General features: G+C 34.2%; 1 protein-coding gene and 1 pseudogene across 1 annotated transcript; both read left to right on the plus strand.

Annotated features, from left to right (window-relative positions):
- Positions 1 to 14,878: 14,878 nt before the first annotated feature.
- LOC112765734 (receptor-like protein 7) lies at positions 14,879 to 18,343 on the plus strand. The gene has a single exon (XM_072222161.1). It carries the CDS (start codon positions 14,915 to 14,917, stop codon positions 18,128 to 18,130), a length of 3,216 nt encoding a protein of 1,071 aa, XP_072078262.1. The 5' UTR covers positions 14,879 to 14,914; the 3' UTR covers positions 18,131 to 18,343.
- A 715-nt stretch (positions 18,344 to 19,058) lies between these two features.
- Positions 19,059 to 20,263, plus strand: LOC112765735 (uncharacterized; annotated as a pseudogene).
- Positions 20,264 to 21,086: the final 823 nt, after the last annotated feature.

A 21,086-nucleotide genomic window follows, 5' to 3' on the forward strand; every position in this document is an offset into this window, starting at 1 on the left:
ATTTGCCATTAGACTCCCAATAATATCTATCTCCTCTTGCAAACTTGCGACCTGCACACAACAAATTAAAGGACAGAATTATTATACGCATGGAACACACAACATTTAGGGAACTAGATTTGGAAGATTGAAAATTTTGGGCGTGTTTGTTTGGTTTGTGTTTTCGTGTTTTTTGTTTTTTTTATTATTATAATTTTGTGAAAAAATAAAAAATAAGCGAAAACAAAAAATATTAAAAATAAAAACAAAAAATAAAAATGCAAACAAAACATACTTGGATTTTCAACGAAAGTTTTGAATTGGAAAAGTATAGATAACCAATAACATTTTTGAATAATGTGTGAACAATGCGAATTAATAAGGTTAAAAGAGTAAATTAATTTTAAATTTAATTAGTAGCATTAAATTAGGATGCAATGTATTTTTATTTGATTGGTGGTTGTTCAAGATAATCATTGTTTACCTAGTACTCTCCGAATTGAATTAAATATCATTCCAAAAAGTCAAAAGTTTTTGCATGTACCAAGTGTACGAAAATAAACTTGTGTGAGGATCAATTCTTAAAGTTTGGCAATGATTGAACTAATTATATTCTAATACTTGATTCCCCGATAATAGCAAGTAATAAGAAAATACTTAAATGTGAACTCGCAATGAATAAAAATCTCAAACTGGAATTATTACCTTAGCATATATCAAGTGGCTTTTGTTGGCCACTTCTTGTAAAAATCAAAGTAAGAAGCAGTTTTTATAGTGATGAGAAGTTGAAGAAAAAAGCAAAGTAAGAAGCAGTTTTTGCAATAAAGCTAGGTTCTGCCTTCTTATTGTTTTAGAAGAGGGTACTTGACTTTTAAATAAAACAGAAATAGATTGGAACTCTTATTTAATGTTGATCCATCTAGATTTTTCATTTTCATGAATCTAAAAAATGCAATTTCAGATTGTACAACTAATCACTATTACTTTCTCGATAACTATAATTAATAAAATTGGACATTGGACGTAAAGTCCAATGTTAAATACATCACACATGCAATTATGATGTTATTGATTCCTATCATCTCAGTTTCTTGTGCACTAATCCAAAGTTTGATCTATTTAAGCACTTTGTGGCAGCATGTCATAACTCACATCTGTTTTAAAAAATAGAAAGTAAATAAATAATTAATTTTTTAAGACATAAGAAGAGCAAGGTATTTGAAGCGACTGCATCAGTTGATACTGCTACAGACAATTTGATACAACAAATTCTTAGGCTACATTTCGCCGACTCAACAGTTATAACCGTTGCACATAGAATCACTTCTGTTCTTGACAGTGATATGATCTTGCTTCTTCATCAAGGTAAGAACTAACAAGTACCAATTATTCATAATTAAACTCTATTGTACCTTGTTGATTCCCCCATTTTCTGATTTTTTCATTGTAAATTAATTTAATGCAGGATTAATTGAGGAATATGATTCAACTTCAAAATTGCTAGAGGATAGATCATCATCTTTTGCTAAACTTGTTGCAGAGTATACAATGAGGTCTAAATCCACTTTTTGAGAAATCTGCTGATCACTGATTGAAAACGGGTGCAAAATACCAAAACTTTCTAGTTTCTTGACAATGACGAAAATTCAGGGGGAATTATAATCTAACTAGTAGAGTAGTAGTGCTCATGATTCTTCTGTCATTGAAAAATTGTGATAGAAAAGTGTATTTAGGAAAATGGAAATGTTTGGTAACCAAACATATTTAACTAAAAATAGTCCGAATTTACTTTATTTAACATTAATTTTTTTTAGTAATAATTAATGAATGCTAAATAAAATAATTTTATCTACTTTTTTGTCTACCTAACATTACTGATTAAGTTTAATTTTTGTCATACATATCCATTATATGTTATTTTTTTTCAAAACAAATTGCCTTGAATAGATACTCTCACTCCAACTCTTTTTCTCCGTTGACTCATTCAAAGACAAATGAAATTATTTTCTATCACATCCATAACGCTATGTATTTTCATATGTAGTTTCCATTCATTGCATGCATGGATCTCTTTTGTCTTGGACGTCTTTTATATTTCCTATGCCCATTAATTTCCATGTATAACATTTTTGTATTATATATTGACTTAGGTTTCAGCTTGTATTATAATAATAAAATATTCCCGTCTTATATAATTTGTTCCTTAGTCCTCGGAAGAAACACAGGAAACAAACATATAACTATTAACGTGAATTCATGGACAAAACGCTCGTTCAGTCAACTAAATTAGGTTAGCCACAAAATGTCTTCTATATATTATGGAAAATTATCTTCTCATTTATGTTATTATTCTTTTTCCCTATATTTCAAAATATAAATCTTTCCCACTAAGACAAACTTGTGTTTTAAAATGAAAGAAACATATTATTTTATTAACTAATTTTATAACAAGACTCATTTTTTTGTGAAAAATCAACTTAGTCAAATAGTTAGTTTATTCGTTCGTTTAAGCAAGTATTTGAAGTTTAAATCACACCTTGTGTGTACCGTAATTTATTGGTCAATGATAAACCCTTAAACAAAATTCCGATAGCCTATTGGGATGTGGGATCCGGTGAAAAATAAAATCGTCAAGAATATAAATTTGATATCTAATTATGTGATAACTTTTACGGGCCTGCTACACATACAAGCAAAAAGGCCCTACAAGTTATACAAGCTCTCAGCCCACAATCCTTGCACACGCGCACTGAATTACATTGAATGGAGCGTCATTTACACGCGTTCCACTCAAACGGTTGCGTTTCGCGTAAACCGCTCCTTAATGGCGCACTCTTCCACGCTACTCCAAGCCATTCGAAGAAAACACAACCGTTCCATTTTCGAGCAACATTCGAAACTGAAGATATTGAACTCATCGCGAAGATTCGAACACTCCATCAACACAACATAGAACTCTCGATCAAGAATCTCTAGAAAAAACAAAGTTATAATACTCAAGGTACGTTACGTTACTATTTTACTCATCCTGTACATTTTTCACATTTCGAAATCAAAGAACTAGGTTTTACTATTCTTCTATACGTTGTTGTAGGTTTTACTGTTCTTCTTGTTCTACGTCTCATTTTACAGTTTATAATGTTCTACTTGTTCTAGGTTTTACTGTTATTCTTGGTTCTAGGTTACACTGTTCTTCTTAGTTCTTCTAGGTGTTACTGTTCTTGTTGTTCTAGTTCTTCTGGTAACTGATTTTTTGGGGTATATTCCGTAGTTTGGTGGGTGTATATGGAGTAATTTGTTGGGTGTATATGGCATAATTTATTGGGTGTATATTTCTGAACTGATATACTGTAATAGTCACCAGTTGCAACTGTTCTTATATTTGTTTGTCCATGGGTGTATATTGCTTGACCTTGTAATGTTGCTTGACCTTGTATATTAATACATGTTTGAGTGATATCTGACTGATATATATGGGTGTATCTGAATCATATCTATGGGTGTATCTTACTGATATATATGGGTGTATCTGACTCATATCTATGGGTGTATCTTACTGATATCTATGGGTGTATTTTTCATTTCAGAAAAAATGGCAGCGAGAAACCAAGCTGGCAAAAATGTAAGAACAAATATATGTCTTAGATGAAATCAGTTTCATATAATAGAAATATATCTGACTATAATTTTGTTTTGTATACAGCAAACCAAAGACCTTAAGTGTGCAACACATTTGTTAAGTGAGAAATTCAGAAACATGAGTGAGGAGAAGAAAACGATTGTTAGGGATTTGGGATTCGGTGGCTTGATGCACATCCCGCCACTAAGAGTGCATCACCAAGTATTAAGGGAGTTGGCTAAAAACTTCAAATTAGGGGAGAACAGACTGGAAACCGGCTACAGTTCTTTTAAAATAATACCAAAAATAATAGGTGATGCGCTTGGCATCAACGCATCAGGTAATTCGCTAAAAATTATAGGTGTATATTAACTGATGCTTGGTGTATTTAAATTGATACTTGGGTGTATTTGAACTGATTTTCATACTATGTTGTTTTCCTTTTTGTAGGAGATCTATTTCCTCAAAAAGTCAATTATAAGGATCTTTCTGAGGATGATAAAGAAATTTTTAGAAGATTTCAGGGTAAGACCCTCAAAAATCTTACAGATGAGATGATGGATATTGGCGTTGGTAACGAACAGGATCGCCTAATGTTCAAGAGGATTTTCATCCTCTATATACAGATAGCGTTCCTTTTACGAATGACAATAAACAAAATCTCACATGTGCACCTGGCCCCAATTTTTGAGATGGACACCATAACAGAGCGAAACTGGGGAGGACATGTTTTGAGTTTTATCATCAAGGATATAACCGATTACAAGGAGAAAAAGAAAAAGGAAATTGATAGCTGTCTTTTTGCCCTGATGATAATTTACTTTCATCTTTCTAAAAATAAAGACAAGAAGAGGGCAGAAAGACCTCCAAAACCCTGAATTGTCAACTGGAGTAAGGAGCAGTTGGTCAAAAGAATGAGGGCGAAAATAGAGGAAAATATGGTAAGTGAACATAATATGTTGGGTGTATTTTATTTACCTGAATGCTGCTGCTAACTAAAATTTTTAATATTTCAGGGGATTATAAAGATGGCAGAAACAAGAGAAAAAATGAAAAAAATAGAGAAAAAAGAAAAAAAAAAAACAAGAAATAAAAAAAACAAAAAAAGGAAGGCAAGTTCAACATCATCTTCGGAGACAGAAACAACTGATAGTGACAATTCTACCTCTGAGTCTAAGACTCAAGAAGACTCAGAGGATTCACCAAGAAAATAACCCAGCAAAAAAGGAAAAAAGTAAGTACCATACTTGAGTGTATTTTCTTTATAAAGTTGGGTGTATTTTCTTTATCAAGTTGGGTGTATTTTCTTTATCCAGATAGGTGTATTTTGTTTATTAAGTTGGGTGTATTTTGTTTATTAAGTTGGGTGTATCTTGTGCATTCATTTGGGTGTATTTTATCCGTTTTAGTATTTTTAAATAATGATTGTTTGCCTTCCAGAATGGAGTCCAAAAAAAGAAAGAAGAATCAGGAGGATTCTGATTCAGAATCCGAATCAACTGATGAGTAATGTTCTGAAATTATTACTCCTTTCCTTTAGGTTTATTATCAAGATCTCATGTATTAACAGAGTGTCTCTTATTAACTTATAGAAGCGAACAATCATCACTAGTGAAGAAGCAAAAAACAAAGAAAAAGACACAGAGAACACCAAAAGAGTAAGCACTACTTTGGATAGTATTTTGTGATAAAATTAATTTTTTTTTCTGATTCATACTTGTTTTTTCCACCCAGGATACAATCCAAAAAGAAAAAGGTCGTTGTTGAGGATTTATCTCCTGAGCAAACTCAATCCTATCATGGGTACAGTACTTTGTAAGCTATATTACCGTCTATCATCAAGATTATATATGTTAACATGTTCTTTTATGAATGTACTGTCAGATCTGAAATAGGAAGTGAAGATCTAGATGAATTGTTAAGGGAAAAAACAATGAAAATTCTACTGCACAGGGGTATGTTTTGTTGGGGTGTATATTTCAGATTTTAGCATGTTTTCTTTGCTAATAATTGTTTCTTGTTTTGCAAGGAGAAGGAAGGTGACCTGCGATCGACGGAAGGTCACTATGTCTCATCTGAAACGTAAGAAGCTTTATTTGATAAAATCTTGTTATCATGATTTAACAGTATGGTATTTTGTCTGAATAACATGAACTCTGTTTAGAATACCGGACGTAAACTTGGGAAGTGATGATCCTTCCTCTCAAGGACACACAGAACAAAGTAGCGTAAACAAACCGGAGGAGAGCATGTAATTTCTCTTTCAAATAACCGTTACTTTTGTCCTTTTATTACCTTCTACTTCTAATTCTGTATATATATATTTTTTAGAAAAAAAAGCCCTTTATTATTTTATTCGAGAAAAAAAAGGCAGGAAAAAAAGTAAAAACTGCAAGTATGTAAGTTCTCAAAAAACAGAGCCTGTCTTTCTTTTGAATTATTCGGGTGTATTTTTGACTTTCTTAGGGTGTATTTTAGGTTGAGTCTGGTTGAAGAGTCAGCCAGTGAGCCGGCTGATTCAAATGTGATGGTTGTGAGGGAAGAGACACCGTCCGAAGGGCTTGCAATGTGAATTTTTCAAGAATATTTCAACCTTATAACCTTATTATTTTCAAAGACATTGTTAACCTTTTATTTTTCTTCTTGTTTAGAGTTCCGATTCAAGTTTGTCTACCACTGTCCCAAACAACCACTGTGCCAAAATTTAAAGAAACACCTGAGACAGAATATGAACCAACCCCTCTGCTACAAATTGAAGAAACTACAAAAAGGTAAGAAATAGTCTTGGGTGTATATTTGGTTACAGTTTGGGTGTATATTGCCCCTGACTAGTTTTTTACATCGTGATTAATTTTATGTGCCGTGCAGCACTCCTGAACCCCCCCCCCAACAACTTGAAGAAAGCACACCCACGCTTCCCCCAACTCCATCTAAAATGTAAGTTCATCAGAGTAAAATCAATGTTTTGGTTATCACTCGTATATTCTTATTCTTATAATATCTTATACATGATCACGCAGTAATCCAGCCCCAGAAGACGCTGCTGCGCTGATGATGATGGCACGAACAGCATCGTATGTTCCTAAAACAGATCTGATGCCATCATTCAGCCTTAGCTTCACTGATTCCAGCCAAAAAGAATCAACAACGCAGGAGGGAGCGTCAACGCAAGATGAACACAGGGCAAAAACTCCAGAAACACCAAAATTGCTAGAACAATTAGAGGATCTGGTACATAAAATTACAAGTGGTGGGGTGACAAAAAAAAAGTCCGCAGATTCTAAAGGAGAGTGGGGCAGAGAGTTTCGAGAAGTTTGAAACTCCTATCAAGACGAATTTAAATACTTCTGACATGAAACAGAAATGCTACCACTGGGCTATACGAGTGAAGACCTACGCAGATGGGCTAACTGATGAGTTTGACAACGTCTGCAAACTCCAGGCACAAGATAGATACACTCTGTCAAAACTCCACCTTGCATCACCCGCGCCTAAAACGCATATAGAAGCTGAGGTAATATTACAACAACATTAATGTTTTTATTACCAAAATTAACTACAATCCTGATTGATGTAAAATTGATTTCGGCATCTTTTTCTAGATTGTCACTGCCATGTGCTTCATCCTAAACCAACAAAATATTCAAATGTTTCAAGAAGAAGTATACTGTCTCCCCCCTAATATTATGGTAAGGGTTGCTTCAACGAATTTTGGGTGTATTTTCTTTATTCCTTCGGGTGTATTTTCTTTCTTATATTGGGTGTATTTAATGTGTTCATTTGGGTGTATTTTCTGTGTTCAATTGGGTGTAACTTGTTTATTCATTTGGGTGTATTTTCTAGATTCGTTTGGGTGTATTTTCTGGATTCGTTTGGGTGTATTTTCTGTATTTATTTGGTTGTTCACAATTTTTGCAGAACATGGCCCTTGCAAATCATCCAGACGGCGTATTCTTACAGCCTAAAAACAATAAGCCTTTCAGGGTGGAAGACTACCCAATGTTCATACCCTTCTTGGACCTTCAAAAATTAAAATCGCATCGTTATGTAAGTTTTCATTTCTAAAACTACTTATTACCATTTTTTACTTATGTGCCAAATGAACTAAAACAGTGTTCAATCTGAACATATTTCAGATATTTGCACCTGTTTGCCATTCACATCATTGGTGGTTATGGTTCGCTGATACAAGAAATAGGAAGTTTTATATAGTCGACTCATTACACAAGAAATCTCCTTCCGATGCGAGAACTGCGCTGAATACATTTGTTGTAAGTTGGTTCTGTGTTCTGTATATATATATATATAGTTGGGTGTATTTCTGTTTAATATAAGGTGTAACTATTAACTCCTTTGTGTGTATCTCTTTATTGAAATTATTCATGTATTACTGATTTATTTTGTGTTTTAAGGGATACGTAATTTCACGAATTAAAGTATATGCTGGGGGAACTTCTGAAATCAAAGGACAAGGACAGGGAAATTGTAGCACCATACCTTCACATCTCGGGCCAAAAGACAAGGTATAAATCTTTCACTCTGAAAATTAAACTTTCCTATATGTAATTTGTAATTTATTTTTCTGTTTTCAGCTATGACTGTGCTATCTACGTAATGAAGTGGCTTGAGATATTTGAGCCCGCAAACATTAAAAGGCGGAAGTATGAGTGGGACGATTGGACCCAGGTAAATATGTTTAAAACTAAATAACTCTGTATTATATTACTCAATTAACATGGTTGATTAAACAGAATATTCTTTTTTACTGTAGGATGAGGTGGACCACTTTAGAGTGGAATATGCTTCTCGGATTCTATTCCATGACATGAATCTAGACAAAGATGAAGCCATTAGCGGAAGTAATGCAATCAGACTATCCAGGCCATCCTCGTTGTTATTGAGTCCATATTGTCAGATAGATTCTGAGGATGTTGACACTGCTTAATGTAATTGTTATATACTCCTGTAACAAATTGAACACATGCTGTAAATATTCTCCAATTATAATCCATTTTATGGTGAAATTTCTTTCAATAATTAAACTCTGTCTGCTGTATTCAAAATGTATGAATTACAGGTACTATAATATGAAGGAAAACGTCAAACCAAAATATACACCCATAACCTGCCATTTTTTACACCTAAAGAAAGTTGAATATACACCCAAAAATCTATCCCCCCTAATGCTTTATCCTTAAAACCCTGAACCCTAAACACTTAATACCATCCATATGCAAACTGTATTTTATAACATAAAACCCTTAAAACGTTGTTAAAAAAAAACAAACAGTATTTTATAACATAAAAATAAGGTTCTGAAGTATGTATATGTATATATATATATATAAAATGTGAAATATAAGAAACTTCAGAAATACACTAAAACGAACAGTGCTTTTACACCCATATTCTGTAACTATACACCCAAAGAGTTATCCGCTGCTGCTGGTACCCTGAACTGATAATTCATAACACGTGCTTGATATTGGCTGGAATTTGAATGCACCACTGTGCAGCATCAAAGAGGTTTAACTGAATATAACAAACTCACATATTAGCTAAACTATTAACGAGAAAAATAAACTCAATCACCACGTATTTAAAGAACATCACTTTTACCTCGTTTAAAGCTTTCGTTTTCTTCTTCTTTGTGGTATTTGCAATCTGTTTATCCAACTTTGAACCTAGCCTATTTTTTGGACGTCCTCTTGTTCGAATCCTTGGAGGGATTTGAAGCTCGTTAACGGATTCCAAGTTGGCGTCTTCGTGAGATAAAGAAGATGTGCCCTTCCTTTTGGCTTTCAATGATTCCATCTCAACCATGACGCTATCATACGCACGGTGCAGAATTGCAGTCAGCTCCTCCGATTCGGATGCAAATTCGCAAATATTTTGCGAACGAAAAACCAATTGGTCAAACCTCTTGCTTCTTGGCTCCAACAGTGGCTCGTCGTGGCTGCTCTTGATGTGTGTGTATCGCCTCTTTACCTTCTTGCTCCATCGTTCCAGTATATATCTCGGTGACACTTGGCTTACTTGTTCAAAGCTTAACACGCTTAGTGCGTGACGGCACACTATCCATCTCGACTCGAATAATAAGTATTGGCATTTTACCTCGGCTGCTACTGAGTCGTAAGTAACCACAAACTTATTGAATATTGAGCTGAAAACTTGTTCTCCAACTTCGTATACTGAATAGCCTAGAGTGAAATTCGTTAGTCTAGTGATGCAATTCGCCTTTCCTCTAAATTGTGCTTGGACTTCCCTAAACTTTTGATGAGTGTACACATCTTGAAACTGAGCTTCAATGGAGGATTTGGTTGCACATGGTATGACCGTATGAAAATCTGCAACATCTGATTCTCTCTCTGCTTGCTCCCTACTTCTGAGGCAATTATCGTATTGTTTGACGAATTGAATAAGCGAGCTGTTCTGGGTAATAAACTTGTTAAAAAATGAATTCATGTTCTCGCTCCTTTGTGTGCTTCTCATCCCTGCCCAGAAGTGGTGATCCAGATAGATTGGAACCCATATATGACGGTCTTCATAGAGATCTGCAGAATACACCCAAACATAAACTATAAATACACCCCAAAAAACATGCAATTTACACATCTGCTGCAGATTTTAAACAAACATTATCTGAAAGCCACTTGTTGTCCACAAGACCAAAATTCAGCAGAAAATCATTCCAATTCCTATCAAATGAGTCTTTGCTATGAGAGTTCCAAACAACTTGGCTCATTTCTTGTTCAATTTTTGCATGTCCCTTGTACGCGTTTAATTTGCTTGGAATATTCTTCATGATGTGCCAAATATACTAACGGTGAATTGTTGTTGGCATACAGGCCTCTAAAGCCCTTTTCATTGATGCGCATTGATCGGTGAGAAACCCTTTTGGAGTATTTCCTCCCATGCAATGAATCCAACATTGAAATAACCATTTGAATGATTCAATTTCTTCATTTTTCATCAAAGAGCATCCGAGAAGTGTTGACTGACCGTGGTGATTCATCCCGACAAAAGAACCACAAACCAAATTATACCTGAATCAAATTACCATAGTGCATAATGGAAAATCATTAGATACGCCCAACAAATGCTTTGTATACACCCAAAAACACCCAATATACACCTCTTCCGCGGATTCATAAAAATACATTAATTTTTTAGCATCATAAACAGGGACAGTTTGTTACCTGTTTGTATTGTAGGTGGTGTCAAATAAAATAACATCTCCGAAATACTCAAAGGCAGCTCTGCTTCTTGCATCGGCCCAAAAAGCCAGCTTAATTGATTGATCCTCCTCGAGTTCAAGCTCAAAAAATAAATTCTGATTCTTCTCTTTCATTCTTAACAAATATTTCCGAATTCCTTTGCATCTTCTTGTTCCAAAACATTCCGCACTTCTCTGGTAATGTAATTCCCTCACATCCTTTTCGATAAATTTTAACTCGCGGTGACCCCCGGCAGCCGCAACAAATGATTGATAGGTTTTGCTTGGTCTGATACCAGCCTCCTCGTTATTCTCTATTGTACGACGAATGGACATGCTTAGTTCCCTATGCTGTTTGAGCATCTCTGCTTTATTTGGACAGCAAGGGTGTGAATGATCCAGCACAACCTTTGAAATGATCCAAGCACCAACATCCTTCAATGTGTGTATATAAATTCTTGCAAGACAGTTTAAACCGGCTGTCGGATTCGTCTTCTCGGTCGGAGATATTTTAGATTTCCATTTTTCCTCTCTACTACATGTAATCAATTGATTCTTAATCTCGTTTTCCTTCCTATTTGTGCTCCGAACTCTTGTAGAAAAACCTGCAGCCTTGGCGTAGTTCCTGTAAAATTTTCCAGCATCTTCAAGGGTGGTAAAGGTCATTCCAACCTTTGGAACAAACTGGTCATCAACAACAGAGAGAGGCTGCAGAATACACCATGTCAAAAACTAAAAATACACCCAATCATTGCTGATATAATACACCCGAATGGCAACAACTCAACTAAAATGACAATAAAAGCCATAAACTGTAAATACACAGACTGCAGAATACACCATGTCAAAAAATAAAAAATACACCCAATCATGTCTTATATAATACACCCGAACGACAACAACTCAGCTAAAATAACAAAAAAAACCATAAACTCTAAATACATAGACTGCAGAATACACCATGTCAAAAACTAAAAACACACCCAATCATGTCTGATATAATACACCCGAACGACAACAACTCAGCTAAAATAACAGAAAAAGCCATAAACTGTAAATACACCCACACTTCCCGCAAAAATACACCAAAAAAAGTTCTGATCTACACCCGATCGTCTGCTATAAATTCCAAATAATTAATCAAAACTAATACATTACATTCAATCCACAAATTTATATTCATGCGTTAGTTTCACAGTCAATGTTCACGAATTATTCAGCTACACAATGCTATACAAATTACTACAACAAAATTCATAGTAATCCTATGTAAATCAAACCTCAGGAACTTCGTTAGATTCAAATTCATAATCCGCTTCGCCCTGATTCAGCTGACAATCTGAGGTTGAATCATCCATTATCTTCAAAACGAGTTCAAACTTTGATTTTAGAAAACAAAAAATCGAATAGAAAACGAAGGTGGAGTTACAGAGAGAGGAACTAACGTAAATGACGAAGAACAAACCAGTGAGAAAAGGAGGAGAAAAGAACGATCGAAAAAAGCAGGGGAAGCTTCGCGAGAAGAAGAACGAGCAAATCTGGAAATAAGGAGAACGAAGAAGGAAACAAATCTTTTAAATTTGGTAGTTATATATACGCGGGATCTTTATATAGCGCGTGTATGGGACGTAACTCTTGCAGCGCGTTTTGGGGTTTTATTTGTTAATTAACTTGTAAAGCATACAAGCCCTAATGACTTGTATACAGAACTTTTCTGTAACTTTTAAAATCATTGCTACTCAATTATGATGACGAAATAAAACAACTAATAAGAAGTGCTAACATATATATGAAAGTATTCAATAATTAAAGGCAAAAATTAACAACACAGCTAAAGAAAGATTTGAGACAAACAATGCATGCAAGAGAATGGAGAAAATCTTAGGAGATGCGTTAAGTAAAATTTCTTAATTAACTAATTGATCACATTATATTCCTTGATTTCCTTCCAAACATTTTTTTTTGTAATTTTAGTTTTAAAATAATTAATAAGAACGAACAAAGCATTTATTTTTAGATTGTTCTCCTAAAAATTTCATCATAATTGATAATAATGTGTCAAGCTAAGTTCATTTTCATGATTAAAGTATAACGGAAATGCTCATCGGCCAAGGTTATGAAAAGAACTTGCATTATTATAATGTTAACCACAAATCTTACATCATCGATTGCTTGAGGAATGGGAAAGACTTGGGATTGCGTTGTTGAAGGGCTGGAAAAAAATGTTCATTTTGAAATAGTCTTTGGCATATATTATTGATCATGACGAAGCGATGAAGGATATATATATATTATATATATATATATATATAAAGCAATGTTTATCTATTTATATTGTGTTAATATAATGACTGAAAAGAGGAAGAAATAGTCATATGTATAACTGGGACAAAAAACTAACAATGAAGTAAAATAGTTAAAGAGAAAAGTGAGAATTAGAGCTTTGAAAATTTTGACCTCGAACTAATTAGTTTCTGAAAAAAAATTAATTTGGTTTTTTACGATAATAAACGGTAGAAACACGTGAGGTCCTTCTATCAATTCATCACGTAAAACTTAACGGTAAGTGATGCTTATATTTGTGATGTGCTTATAATAACTTTTAGAGTAAAACTTTACCTATTTTAATAGGAATCGTAATAGACAAAGAGGAGCTGATAAATGTCATATGAAAATTCAAAAGATAATAAATGTTCCACTAGCTAAAATTAGGTCATTTCTATGCTCATTTGGTAACAATGGAATGCATCATTATAGATAACGAATACATAGACAATTTCATTTTGTTTTGCACTATCCATTGATGGAAAGATATACATGTCCACCATTTATTATTGTGGAGAATCTAATTAGCATTTTTTTTTTCAAAATCTAATTAGTCCGAGATTGAAATTTTTGAGGATTTAATTGTCACTTTCCTCATAGTTAAATAGTAATGGATGTATATATACTTATAAACTAACCTAATTTTAAAGTCTAAATTTAACTCGTCTACCCCATATGTGGTTAAGTATTTAATTAAGTTAGGAATCCCACTAGGAAGCTAAATTCTCATTGTACACTACAAATACTCCATTAGATCCCTATACTTCCTCTTAAGTTAAACATAGACGATATGACTTAAGCTTAACACATTTACTTAAGCATGATTGAAGTATACGTATATATGTACTAAATATGTGTAGTATTGGATCACACTTTCATAATATTTTAATCTTACGGGCTCTATTGGTCTCAAATAAATTTTAGATAGTTATTGTATACCATGCAACACATACACGTCTCCTTTCTTCTTTTCCATAATTTATTTCAAGCTAAGTAAGCCAATATATACATGCAGTTGGTAGATAGATATACATGTATAGATGGGTGGAAATTTAGGTGCAATCAACTTTATTTAAAGTTGATAACTGAGAATCGTTAGATGAAAATTTAGTCAAATCATTTAACGGCTTTCAGCTATTAACTTCATGTGAAGTTGGCTATACATGAGTTTTCACCATATAGATGATATATAAAAACGAAACAATATATATATAGCCAAGAGATCGTTTGGGGAGAATTTGGACAACTTGATCAAGTTCCTTGCAAATAAAAGTTTAATTTATTATGTCCACTATATTTCAATTATTATATCAAGCTTATCAATGGTTTAAAGTTTAAACACAAGCTAAGGGGTGGTTCCATATATTCCAATTATTTTAAATTATTTATATATATATTCCCACCAAAATTGAAATTTAAATTTATGAAGTTCATTATATTTTAATTTGATGATTTTCGTAAGTAAATATAAAATATCATTATTGCTGTATCCAAGACCGGTTATGATATATAAAACAGTATATAATTATACTATAGCCCTAATTAATAATACTCTAAGTAGAGAACCACGTATATCTAAATCTGACGTTTGAAGAAAACTACTTAGACTTTGATTTGGTCTTATTGGACATTGATAAATTGGGAGAGTATGAATATTATTTGGTACCAGTAGTTTTCAATATAGAAATCATGTAAGTGATGGGTTGGCTATAAATACATGGATCTTGATTTATGATCTGAGTCATATAAAACCATTAAGGAATAATCAACGAACAATGATGTTGGTGGTTGTTAGAGTGGTGGTGTGTGTCCACATATTTATGCTGTTTCACTTTGCATGTTTGTCTTCTCATTCATGCCATCCAGAAGAGAGTTCTGCCTTGTTTCACTTCAAGACCCAACTCATTACTAACACTACATTTTTTGATGGATGGTATGAGTATGAATGCCCCAATGCTTATCCAAAGATGAGTACGTGGGACAATAGGACAGATTGTTGTTCATGGATGGGTGTCACGTGTGATTCTCTGTCTGGTCACGTGATTGGCCTCGATCTAAGTTGCAGTGCACTTGTAGGTATAATCCATCCTAACAGTACACTTTTCCATCTTACTCATCTCCAAACACTCAACCTTGCTCACAATTATTTCTATAATTCTCAATTGCCATCTCTGTTTGGTGGGTTTATGAGTCTTACACACTTGAATTTATCTGACTGTGAATTCGAAGGTGAAATTCCTTCTCAAATCTCACACCTTTCCAAATTACAGTCACTTGATCTCTCTTTGAATTCTGGTTTAAAGTGGAAAGAAACCACTTGGAAGAGAATGTTGCAAAATGCAACAGCTTTGCGTGAGATTATATTGGATGGTACAGACATGTCTTCCATTAGCATAACACCAAGTCATTTGTCCAATTGGTCTTTCTCTTTCTCTTTGGTTACTCTTAGTCTTTTTGATACTAGAATAAAGGGACATTTGACAAGTCACATTCTCTGTTTACCCAACCTTCATGAGCTCAATCTATATGGAAATGGAAACATTCAAGTCAATTTTCCAAACTTGAATTGCAGTACTTCTCTTAGTTTTTTAGATCTTTCATGGTGTCAATTCTCAGGATCACAAATCCCTTCTTCCTTTTCTAACCTCACACATCTAACTTCTTTGAGCTTGTCTGGAAGTGAATCCAATGGTTCAATCCCATCCTGGCTCTCAAATCTTCAACATCTCACTCACTTGGACCTTTCAAGCAATAGATTTAGTGGCTCAATCCCATCATTACTTTCAAACCTTCAACATCTCACTCACTTGGACCTTTCATTCAATAGATTTAGTGGCTCAATCCCATCATTACTCTCAAACCTTCAACATCTCACTCACTTGGACCTTTCAGGCAATAGATTTAGTGGTTCAATCCCGTCATTTCTCTCAATCCTACTCTCAAACATTTCACATCTCACTCACTTGGACCTTTCATACAACGGATTTAATGGTCAATTTCCAAAAGTACTTGGTCAATTGACCAAATTACAAACACTTATCCTTGCAGGTAACAGTTTAGGAGGAAAGTTACTGCTATCTTCATTAGCTAACTTAACTCAGATTTCTCGATTGGATTGTTCTCATAATAAGTTTCAGGGATCTCTACCTAAAAAAATAGCAGGTTTTTCAAGTTTGACTGAATTGGTTTTAAATGATAACTTGCTAAATGGGACAATTCCATCTTGGTGTTTCTCTTTACCATTTTTGACATCCTTAGATCTATCAAATAATCAGTTTATTGGGCATATAAGACCAATCTCATCCCATTCCTTGCAGTCTCTATATTTGTGTGGGAATAAGTTACAAGGAAATATTCCAGAATCAATGTTTAACCTTGTAAACCTCACTAACTTATGTTTGTCATCAGGCAAGTGGAGTAATTCTCTTCACTTTCCACTTTTCTCCAAGCTTCACAACCTTCAAAACCTTGAAGCTCTTTCTCTCTCAGGGTTTAATTCATCGTTAATAGATTCTGAAACAAATGGCAGATACAATGAGTTTGACAATGAGTTTGTCAACCTAATAGCATTGCAGTTGCTTCAAATCGATTTAACTAATTTTTCCAAAATCCCGTGGAAATTTCCTAATTTAGTAACTCTTGAATTATCAGAAAATAAACTTAGTGGAAGAGTTCCCAAATGGATACATGATTTACATTATTTATTTTTTTTGAAACTTACACATAACCAGTTGTCATCAATAGGCCAATTCCCATGGTATCAACTTGAATACCTTGATCTTAGTTTCAACCTTCTAACTGATGACAATATTTCCTTCCTTTGCAATGCAACTTCTGTCCAGATTATCAACTTGTCGCACAATAAGTTCAGAGGCACCATTCCACAATGTGTTGCCAATTTATCTTCCCTTTATGTTTTGGATCTACAGACAAACAAATTTCATGGCACTTTGCCAAGTAACTTTTCCAGGAATCTCAACACATTGAATCTCAATGGGAACCAATTAGAAGGTCATTTGCCTAGATCTCTGTCCAACTGCAAAGATTTGATGGATTTGAATCTTGGCGACAATCAGATTGAGGATACATTTCCACATTGGCTTCAAAGTTTATGGATTTTGGAAATATTGGTTTTACGATCCAACAAGTTGTATGGGCCGATAGTCAGCTTCAAAACCAAAGATGTGTTTCCCAGTTTACTCATTCTTGATATCTCATCCAATAACTTTAGTGGCCTATTACCAAAAGCCTACATAAAAAGTTTCCAAGCTATGAAGATTGTTGTTCTAGCAGAATTGCAAAGTAGTTTTTATTACATGCAAAGTGGTTCTGCCTTTATTATAAACAACATTGACCTAGGATACGATGATTCTGTGACTACAACAATTAAAGGGCTTGAAACCGATTTTGAGAAAATTCCAAAAGTTCTTGTAAGTATTGATTTATCAAGTAACAGATTTGAAGGAGAGATTCCAGATGAGTTTGGAGAACTTGGTGCACTCATAGGACTCAACCTTTCACATAACAACTTCATTGGTCCTATTCCCCGCTCTCTGGGAAATTTGACAAACCTCGAATCACTGGACCTCTCTTCAAATATGCTTGATGGCGAAATTCCTGCTGAGTTGACCAATCTGAACTTTCTTGCATCCTTGAATCTTTCCAACAATCATCTTGAGGGATCAATACCTCGAGGAAAACAGTTTGATACATTTTCAAACGATTCCTATGAGGGAAACATAGGCCTATGTGGATTGCCATTGTCAATTCAATGCAACAACAATGTCCCTTTGCAACAATATCCATCTTCTGAGGCTGAGGACAAATTTGGATTCGGTTGGAAACCAGTGGCAATAGGATATGCATGTGGAATGGTGCTTGGAATAGGATTGGGATTTTGTGTTTTCTCAATTGGAAAGCCTCAATGGCTTGTGATCATCTTTGGAGGCAAAAGAATCAAGAGGAAGAGCCGTAGAAACCGGCGTGCATGAACAACTTGTTGGGGCCACTCTCAATGGAATGTAAATATGTAGTAATAATTTATATTTGTCTTGAGACTTCATTATTTTATCTTTTACATATCTGCAAGTCTTGGTGATATTTATACTTATTATGTATTTGTAAGTGTGTCGTTGCAAGTAAATTATGTTTTATAGCATATAATTGTCTCTTCAATATATTATATATTTCTGTTTTTGTTCAAATTTAACAAAACTCGTTAGTTTAGGGGTTCTTCACTTAATTCTACTGTTTAATCTCCGAACTCCTATCCAAGCGCGCACTTGTCAAAATCTTTAGTATTCTCTTTCTCTACTTTGATATAAACTAAGCCATCTAAGCCAAAAACAGAGAAGAAAATCATTATTAAAAAAATAACAGATATTACAGAAGCATTTTTTGCTATAAAACTGGATTTTACCTTATTAATAAATGTTTTTGGCAGAGAAAAAGGAAGGCTTAAGACATATCACGCTTGAATGCATTTGGGACTTGGAAAAATAACAGAATACTCTTATGTCTTGTGCTTGTAGTTGTTAATTACATTGTTGTCCGGGTTTTACGTATGACGTTAAGAGAGTGAGATGCCGAAGGTTTGAAACTTGAAAGTGATGATAGGATATAACCGCTTAAGTAACTTGCCGACAAAATCAAAGTAAGTTATATACGTGTAACACCTTGTTTTGGATGTTACACTACTAGAACCTACAGTACAATTTGTTCTCTTGCTACTTTAAAGATTGAATTGAATAGCATTGCTTGTCTTTACTGTTTCCTTGAATGTCAAACATACTAATAAAAATCTTTTTTTTAATGAAACCTGCACACTAAGTGTTTGTTAAAATTCCTCTAAGGAATTCAGCCTTGCGTTGTATTTGTAACACAGGTTTTGGTTTTGATGGTGCTTAAGACTTGTACAACATGGCTCAATTGAATGTGCCAGTGCTACAGTTCAACAATTCTTCTGTCTTCGGAGTCCCTCCAACGACATTGTTTATTTGCTTTCAGACACAAAGTAGAAGTAATTGCTCATGTAAGTTCTGCTGAACTGAGTTTTTGTTTTCTTCTTAAATATGTGTGTTGTGTCTTAGATTTTAGTCTCTTGCTTAGTCCAGTGCAATATATAGTCTTTGGCATCTGAACATTTATACTATGTTTCATTTAACTTTGGATATTAACTGATGTGAGCTTTGAGTTTTCTTTCAGGGTTAACTAAGAAGCTATTAGTGGTTGAAGCAAGAGCAAATGCTAGAAGCCTAGAACAGAAAGTCCAAAAATTCGAAACAGAAGGATTCAGAAAAAGGTTTGACTTATATTCATGCTGAGAGAAAACAGCATTTTTGATTGCATTATGTGTTAGTAAATCCTTGGGGCTTTGGCATGATTTTGAGGTATTCTGTAAACTCATTTTATATTTTCATCTCAGTCATATGGCACTTCAATGCTAACAGCTGACTGTTATGCTTTGTTTTCTTTACTATTAATACGATCTTATTTTTCTCCTTTCTTCTTCAGTTCAATGGAACTGCTAGAAATCCAAGGCTTTCAGTATTTTGCTCAGAGAAGCAATTGTATGCAATGCTTGTAGATGACAAGAATAAGAAGTGTCTGTTCTATGCAAGCACACTGCAGAAATCGATCCGAAATCCCCCATGCAGCACTTCTGTAAGTAGTCCACCTCTTATCGACATGTGTTGGAACTCTTCCACCTTTCTAAAATAATCTTTTGAGTTTTGGCTCCTTGTGTTATGGTGTAACATACTTATAGGAAGCTGCTAAACGTGTTGGGGAGGCACTTGTCAAAGCCTGTGCAGACCTCAACATAAATGAAATATCGTCCTATGATCGCAATGGACTTTACCGTGGACAAAGATTGGAAGCCTTTGAGATTGCCATTTCCAGTTATGGATTCTTGCCGGGATAAGTTTGTGTCTGAAAGCTTGAGCTCTTTTGTCAAATATACAACCCACTGGAGTCAATGCTTTTCTATGTAGACATTATAACTTTTCCAGATTAGTAGGTTTTAATCTCATCATGTGATTAGTAATTGCTGAAAAGTAGAAGAAAGGAACTAGAAAATCAGTGGTCCAATTGTTATGCAACTTGAAGTCATTTTCATTTCTGAATCACATTGTTTTTACATTATGTCATGCACGTCCACCACCTGGACAACACCTTATGAATTACAAGAAAGGGAGAGATCATCAAATCTTTGAAGACAAACTGAACATCATAAATAAGATCTTATGGTATGCTTGGTTGGAAGTAAAAACAGAGTGCAAAATTTATAGATAAGCTAAATGAGTAAAATTATATAAAGTTTATTTATAAAGTGAGACAATTAAATAGCTTTCACAATTTTGTTTGCAACATCATGTATATTATATATGTATGTATATCTTTCAACAAATTAGTTACTAAGTTGTTGTAAAAATCGTATTGCACCTCTTATACTTTAATCAGTTTTTTTTTTTTTGGTCACTTGGTCGTGACTTTTAATTATCAGTTTGTGAAACAAAAATGTATAGTCTTGTTGTCGTGCAACTTTTGTTGGTTACTAAGCAATGTAACTTTTGGGTCCACACAGGCATTAGTATGTTACTTGACGCTGTATTTTTGGGCTCTTAATGGGTCTATACCCTTTTTTTTGGGTTACCTATAGGATCCCCCAATCCAACAGAACAAAAATTAATCCGTCGCAAATATGAATTTTTTTTTTTTTTTTACACCAGGGTATCCATCAGGCCGGAAGTTCAATAACTAATCCCTCAGATACTGCAGAGGCAAAGTGGGCGACCCTTTCAAGTAAGCAAGTTCCATTCCCATCCTCCAGCGAATATTGAACCCGGGAGAGATGATTAAAGGATACAGACCCTCATCCATCTGTGCTAACTTGCGTTGGTATATGAACTTTATTTAAAGATTTGTCACTGACCAATAAATTACTGC

This window comes from Arachis hypogaea, chromosome 17, assembly GCF_003086295.3.
Source record: "Arachis hypogaea cultivar Tifrunner chromosome 17, arahy.Tifrunner.gnm2.J5K5, whole genome shotgun sequence".
Lineage (NCBI taxonomy): Eukaryota > Viridiplantae > Streptophyta > Magnoliopsida > Fabales > Fabaceae > Arachis > Arachis hypogaea.